The 7,468-nt window shown below is 52.8% G+C and overlaps 1 protein-coding gene across 1 annotated transcript; it reads left to right on the top strand.

Moving 5' to 3' along the window:
• The first annotated feature begins 5,087 nt into the window (after positions 1-5,087).
• LOC119311269 (protein SHI RELATED SEQUENCE 1-like) lies at positions 5,088-6,967 on the top strand. Its single transcript, XM_037586911.1, has 2 exons — positions 5,088-6,038; positions 6,141-6,967. Exons 1-2 carry the CDS (start codon positions 5,477-5,479, stop codon positions 6,569-6,571), a joined length of 993 nt encoding a protein of 330 aa, XP_037442808.1. The 5' UTR covers positions 5,088-5,476; the 3' UTR covers positions 6,572-6,967.
• Positions 6,968-7,468: the final 501 nt, after the last annotated feature.

Genomic DNA, 7,468 nt, shown 5'->3' with positions numbered 1-7,468 from the left:
TTTTATTTTTTAATTCTTTTTTCTTTTAGTTTTAGAAAAATTATAAACTTTCTGTTAGTGCCATTAGTTTTCAAATTTGGAAACTTTTTTTTTGTTTTCTTTGTTGCTTTATTTATAAACCGGTGTGAGCGCCCTTCGGTTGGCGAGGTTTTAAAATTCATAGTTTTCAAATGAACTCTGAAAAAGTTGGCATAGCATGTGCATGTACAAAACGGACAATGGTATCATACTCGTCTGTTACAAAGTTGGCATGTTATCATCATAATAGTTGCGGGAGAAAGTCTTCACTTTTTCTTCGCTTGTGTCGTTTGCTTATTGCGCCGTAACCATGGATAATCTTCATCGTTTATCAGGATGCTTGGGTCAGCCTTGACTTTGAAGGGGGGAATTTCATGAAACTTTTCATACTCTTCAGACATGTCTGTCTTGCCCTCCACTCCCAGGATGTCCCTTTTTCCTGAAAGAACTATGTGGCGCTTTGGCTCATTGTATGATGTATTCGCTTCCTTATCTTTTCTTTTCCTCGGTCTGGTAGACATGTCCTTCACATAGATAACCTGTGCCACATCATTGGCTAGGACGAACGGTTCGTCAGTGTACCCAAGATTTTTCAGATACACTGTGGTCATTCCGTACTGTGGGTCTACCTGTACCCCGCCTCCTGACAGATTGACCCACTTGCACTTAAACAAAGGGACCTTAAAATCTACTCCGTAGTCAAGTTCCCATATGTCTGCTATGTAACCATAATATATGTCATTTCCATTGTCGGTTGCTGCATCGAAGCGGACACCGCTGTTTTGGTTGGTGCTCTTTTCATCTTGGTCAATCGTGTAAAATGTATTCCCGTTTATCTCGTATCCTTTCCAAATCATTACAGTCGAAGATGGTCCCCTGGACAACAAGTACAGCTCATCACAAACAGTGCTGTCACCTCTGAGACGTGTTTCCAACCAACTGCTGAAAGTCCTGATGTGTTCACATGTAATCCAGTCATCGCACTACTCCGGGTGTTTGGAGCGCAGACTGTTCTTGTGTTCATCGACATACGGGGAGGTTATACATAATGAACTTCCGCTTCATGCACATCCAAGGAGGAAGGTTATACATACATAGAGTCACGAGCCAGGTGCTATGATTGCTGCTCTGCTCCCCGAAAGGATTAATGCCATCCGCGCTTAAAGCAAACCATACGTTCCTTGGGTCCTTTGCAAACTCATCCCAGTACTTTCTCTCAATTTTTCTCCACTGCGACCTGTCAGCGGGTGCTCTCAACTTCCCGTCTTTCTTACTGTCCTCACTGTGCCATCACATCAACTTGGCATGCTCTCCGTTTCTGAACAGACGTTTCAACCGTGGTATTATAGGAGCATACCACATCACCTTCGCAGGAACCCTCTTCCTGGGAGGCTCACCGTCAACATCACCAGGGTCATCTCGTCTGATCTTATATCGCAATGCACCGCATACCGGGCATGCGTTCAGATCCTTGTAGGCACCGCGGTAGACGATGCAGTCATTAGGGCATGCATGTATCTTCTCAACCTCCAATCCTAGAGGGCATACGACCTTCTTTGTTGCGTATGTACTGTCGGGCAATTCGTTATCCTTTGGAAGCTTCTTCTTCATTATTTTTAGTAGCTTCTCAAATCCTTTATCAGGCACAGCATTCTCTGCCTTTCACTGCAGCAATTCGAGTACGGTACCGAGCTTTGTGTTGCCATCTTCTCAATTGGGGTACAACTCCTTTTTGTGATCCTCTAACATACGATCGAACTTCAGCTTCTCCTTTTGACTTTCGCATTGTGTCCTTGCATCGACAATGAGCCGGCGGAGATCATCATCATCGGGCACATCGTCTGGTTCCTCTTGATCTTCAGCAGCTTCGCCCGTTGCAGCACCATCGTGCACATCGTCTGGTGCATCTTGATGTTCAGTAGCATCACCGTATTCAGGGGGCACATAGTTGTCATCGTACTCTTCTTCCTCGCCGTCTTCCATCATAACCCCTATTTCTCCGTGCCTCGTCCAAACATTATAGTGTGGCATGAAACCCTTGTAAAGCAGGTGGGTGTGAAGGATTTTCCGGTCAGAGTAAGACTTCGTATTCCCACATATAGGGCATGGACAACACATAAAACCATTCTGCTTGTTTGCCTCAGCCACTTCGAGAAAATCATGCACGCCCTTAATGTACTCGGAGGTGTGTCTGTCACCGTACATCCATTGCCGGTTCATCTGCGAGCATTATATATAATTAAGTGTGTCAAAAATCATTACAGAACATCATGAATAGATAATTAAGTGACCAAATTAATAGAAGTTCATCATCACATAAAAACCAAAGTAGATACATAGTTCTCATCTAACAACATAAAGCTCTGCAGAGCATCTAAATTAATTAAACCATACATTGAAACTATGTAAAACATTTCAATGCGAAAACAAATGCGATCATAATCGCAACCAAGGTAACAACTGATCCAACGGCATAATGATACCAAGCCTCGGTATGAATGGCATATTTTCTAATCTTTCTCATCTTCAAGCGCATTGCATCCATCTTGATCTTGTGATCATCGACGACATCCGCAACATGCAACTCCAATATCATCTTTTCCTCCTTAAGTTTTTTTATTTTTTTCTTCAAGAAATTGTTTTCTTCTTCAACTAAATTTAACCTCTCGACAATAGGGTCGGTTGGAATTTCCGGTTCAACAACCTCCTAGATAAATAAAATCTATGTCACATTAGTCGGCATAATTTTCATAAACAATAAATGAACCAATAGTTAAGATAATATATACCACATCCGAATCATAGACAGGACGAGGGCCGACGGGGGCGGATACCAAAACCATCGGCGCACTATATAAGATGCAATAATAAAAGTAAGAAAATAATACAAGTATCTATCAAAACAAACAAGTAATAATATTTTTCCTTTCAGAAAGAAGATAAGAACAAGAGGCTCACCACGGTGGTGCCGGCGATGAGATCGGCGCGGGTGATCGACGGCGGTGAAGACGGGGACGGGGCGTGACGGACCGCTAAACCTAGATAAATATTGAGGAAAATGGAGCTTGGCGGTCAAGCTTGGAGAGGAGAAACCTTAAGTAGTGTGGCTCGGGCATTCCATCGAACACCTTGTGTGCATAGGAGGTGAGCTAGAGCACCACCAAGCCCTCTCCCCCTCGGCCAGAAAAAACAGAGCAGTGTGCTCTGCTCTTGCGCGAGGGGCTATATATAGGCACCACTATTGGATCCGGTTGGTGGCATGAACCGGGACTAAAGGTAACCCTTTTGGTCCCGGTTCATGCCACCAACCGGAACCAATAGTGGTGGGCCAGGAGCCAGGACCATTGGTCCCGGTTCGTCCCACCAACCGGGACCAAAAGGTCTGGACGAACCGGGACCAATGGTCCACGTGGCCCGGCCGGCCCCCTGGACTCACGAACCGGGGCAAATAGCTTCATTAGTCCCGGTTCTGGATTGAACCGGGACTAATGGGCTAAACTGGCCTGGACAAAAGCCCTGTTTTTTACTAGTGTACGTTTGTCCGCGTGGCCGGGCCGGCCGAGAAAGGCAAGTCCCAAGTAACACCCGCCCGGCTCCGCCTGCCCAAACGGGACGCGCTACGGATGATCGAGACCCTTAATAATTCGCAACAGTCCTCTTGCTACCAGAACACAGTCCCTTTTGTAATCAAGGAGGCTTTAGGTACGTGTGATGTGAAGCCGCTTGGGCTGGACCGATCGGCGCAGCATGCATGTTGGTCACTGCAGTGCAGCCCGAGCCCGAGCCCGAGCCCGAGGAGGACCACACAAGGTTACGTACTCCGCACAGCAATGGTACCTGCATGTACAGCACACCGCCCTCGGTCGCTGTTGCTTCCGTTCCGCCGGGCGGACGGCGAGTCGGGCCAACCACGACGTGGATCGGTTCCGGTCGCGTCACGCGTTATCTCCACATCCACATGCCCCCTCTCGCTCTCGCTCCATCTCCACCAATCCGAAATGAATCTAGGCGGCGAGTATAGTACTGTAGTAAAGCTAAGCGCCGCGCGACAGCGACGTCGATCCCGTTGGTAAAACTACGCGCACACTGACTCCCGGTCCCGGATGGAGCTCGTAAACGGGGAAGGAAACGCGTCGACTACTACTAATGGAGGCCACCCAGCACCAATCAACCAGTACTGCTCCACGCATGATTTGATACCACACACGGCGGGCGGGGCGGGCGGGGCTGTGCGTGGTGGAGCCGGACCCGCCGCCGGCGTCCACGTCCTCGGGATCCTCCTGACCCTGCCCGCCCGTCGCCAGTCTCTGCGCCAAAGCGTCCGAGTTTCAGCGCGTTTCCATGCACGGCCATGCCACGGGCCAAGAATTGACCGATGCGGAGCACTGTAGCCGACGTGAGTGGAGGCAGGGCAGGGCAGGGATGGCATCGATCGAGGGCGCCGCGCGAGACCACGACCACGTACGACGACGACCGCGATCACGATGGAGTGAAGCCCCGGAAACGGGCCACGTTGGGCGCGGAAAGCTGTCCGCATCTGCATGCGACACGGCAGCTTCGAAAGAAAAAGGCGCGCGCGCGGCTGGGCTGGCTCCCGTGTTTTCCGGCGCCCTTGACCGGCCGGCCCCCGCGCGCCGCCGACCGCCGTCCGTGCGCGATCCGACGGTGGCGCCGGTGTTGTGGAACCAACCAAGCAACAAATTGCGGTGCAACTGTGCGAGTGAAAGACCCTCAGCCGGTGCAACTTTACAAGGCCGAATTGAATATTGCATTGACTAGTGCGTGTGTGAGTAGCGGACATGCATGGCATGGCATGGCGTGGCGTGGAGGCAGCTGGATTCCGGAGCACGCCAATGATACGGGCGCGGCGCGGCAGGGCAGCGGCAGGCAAACATTTACTCGTGGTACATTCCATCCGCCGGGGCCGCGCGCCATGCTTATTCTATTGCGCCACTGTTGTGCTGTGCCCCCGCCCTGCCCTTTTCCCTCGCAACATCAGCTGCAGCAGCCGCCCGCCGCGTTGCCGTGTTGGGTGCCTGCCTACCCCCCCTCACTCCCTCCCTCGGCTGTGCCTGTGCTTGTGCTTGTGCTGCAAACTCCAAACTTGTTTAGAGAGAGAAGGGAGCAGGCAGGGCAATAAATGGCAGCTTTGGTGCGCGCAGGCACCATGGCGGCGTAGCAGGCCCTCTCTGTCGCCTCACCGTCTTAACTCGCACGCGACCCCCCATCCCCACCCGTTGCCACGCGGACTTTTACTCCTCCTCATCTCCACCTCCTCCTCCCCCTCCTCGATCCCTCCTCTCCTCTTCTCTTCTCATCGACGAGGCCAGCTGCCTGACATACCACCCCATAGGCAGGAAGATAGAGCGTACTCCTACACAAGCTAGCGCATGGCCAGGTCGGCGACTGTACAGTGAAATAGAGGGAGATCGGCACCGTGGCCTATGGATTTGGGCGCATGGCGGGCTTCCCTCTAGGAACCGGAGGAAGCGGCCGCGACAGCTCCGCGTCGCCGACCGGCGTGCACCCGTCCGACGCATCCACCTTCCTCTACGCCACGCGCGGAGGCGGCTTCCAGCTATGGGGCCAGCCGCAGGACCAGCAGCAGCTCACGCACCCCTTCTACGCCCCCAACCTCATCCGCTTCGCCACCGATGACCTCCCCGCTGGCGCCGCGCAGTCGCTCGCCGGCGCGGCATCCTCCTCCTCGTCTCGCGGCGCGCGCGCTGCCGCCCTGGCCGGTACCGGCGGCGGCACCAGCTGCCAGGACTGCGGCAACCAGGCCAAGAAGGACTGCCAGCACCAGCGCTGCCGCACCTGCTGCAAGTCCCGGGGCTTCGCCTGCTCCACCCACGTCAAGTCCACCTGGGTTCCCGCCTCCAAGCGCCGCGAGCGCCAGCAGCAGCTCACCGCGCTCGCCGCCTCCGCCGCCGCGACCACGGGCGGAGCTGGCCCCTCACGCGACCTCACCAAGCGACCCCGCGCTCGCCTCGCCGCCACCACGCCCACCACCTCCTCAGGTACGTACTATAGACCACGTACGTGGTGCAAAACCTACACCTTCCATGCCTCCATGCTCCCGGATCTGACGCTAAAACCTGTGCTTTTTTGTGTGTTTGTAGGGGATCAGCAGATGGTGACGGTGGCGGAGAGGTTCCCGCGGGAGGTGAGTTCGGAGGCGGTGTTCCGATGCGTGCGTCTCGGGCCGGTGGACCAGGCCGAGGCGGAGCTCGCGTACCAGACCACCGTCAGCATCGGCGGCCACGTGTTCAAGGGAATCCTCCACGACGTCGGCCCCAGCAACGCCCACGCCCAGCTGCAAGCTGCCGCAGGAGGCAGCGGCGGCGGAGGCGGCGACTACCAGTTCCGCCTGACCGGTGACGTGTCCCCGCCGAGCACGGGCGCGGAAGCGGGCGACGCAGGCGGCGGCAACAACCACAACATCGTCGTGTCATCGGCTGTGGTGATGGATCCGTACCCGACGCCCGGGCTCTACGGCTCGTTCCCGGCCACCACGCCCTTCTTCCACGGCCACCCCTACCAGAGACAGTGACGACGCACGGACGCACGTCGACGGCGCCTCCCGCTGTAACACCGTGCCTCCACCCAACCCCTGGTTTCTTCGATCTGTCAATTGATGCATAAATTGATGCTCCTTCCTTCTCTAGAGCCTAGCTATAGCTTAGCTTAATGAGGCACCGTAATTTAGACCTTTCCAGCTCTTCTTGGGAGCATCTGAGGCGATCAGTCAGTGACATACCCTGTCAGAGCAAATGATTAGAAATCTGACAGTTAGGATCCCGGGAACTAAGCGTGATTTCTTGCACTGCTCTAGCTTGTTTTTTTCTTTCCGGATCTTCAATTGACAGTGTTCTTAACAATCTTTGATTTTCCTGGTACTTCTTTCATCAGAGCAATAATATATGATGCTAAGGCTTCTTTAAATTTACTTTTACCACGACGTACTACGTAGCTTCTATTTATCTCTCTTGCACAAGGTGCGACCACTCGGCTTTACTACTCGTTTTCCCTTTGCTCTTCAAAAGCTGCGCCCTAGAAACCTAGTCGACTTTACTTGGTAGCTCGTGGATCCAAGATACTATGTCGCGTCCTTCGCCATAAGTTAATGGTGTGGTTCTGTTAGTTTTGTGGCTAGTATGATTTAGGAGTGAGCTATTGTATGCTCATGGGAGAGAGGAATGCAAGAAAGTTTGAGACCAAATGATCAGCTGATTCGGAGCTGACCGATCGAGCCATGCGACGATCCCTTTGCTTGATTTCGGTGTTTGTTTCATGTTTCCGAGCTTAGCAGGTATGAGGCGGAATCATTGATTGGTGGTGCATTCAACTCGTTTTGGTTTTCGTCATCTATGGTTGAACTTGTTGATTTGTTTTTCCAGCACCTTAGATTGCAATTGCATTGGGTACCCAGTTCAGTTTTTTTAATAAA

This window comes from Triticum dicoccoides, chromosome 5B (assembly GCF_002162155.2).
Source record: "Triticum dicoccoides isolate Atlit2015 ecotype Zavitan chromosome 5B, WEW_v2.0, whole genome shotgun sequence".
In the NCBI taxonomy this organism is placed as follows: domain Eukaryota; kingdom Viridiplantae; phylum Streptophyta; class Magnoliopsida; order Poales; family Poaceae; genus Triticum; species Triticum dicoccoides.
The sequence above is the reverse complement of the archived record's forward strand: the minus strand, read 5'-3'. Positions and strand labels throughout refer to the sequence as shown.

What these genes read in the sequence shown, in the direction of transcription:
- LOC119311269 (XM_037586911.1), top strand. Translation starts at nt 5,477, where the DNA reads ATGGCGGGCTTCCCTCTAGGAACCGGAGGAAGCGGCCGCGACAGCTCC. An exon ending in CACGCCCACCACCTCCTCAG is followed by an intron (nt 6,039 to 6,140) that starts GTACGTACTATA and finishes GTGTGTTTGTAG; the next exon opens with GGGATCAGCAGATGGTGACG.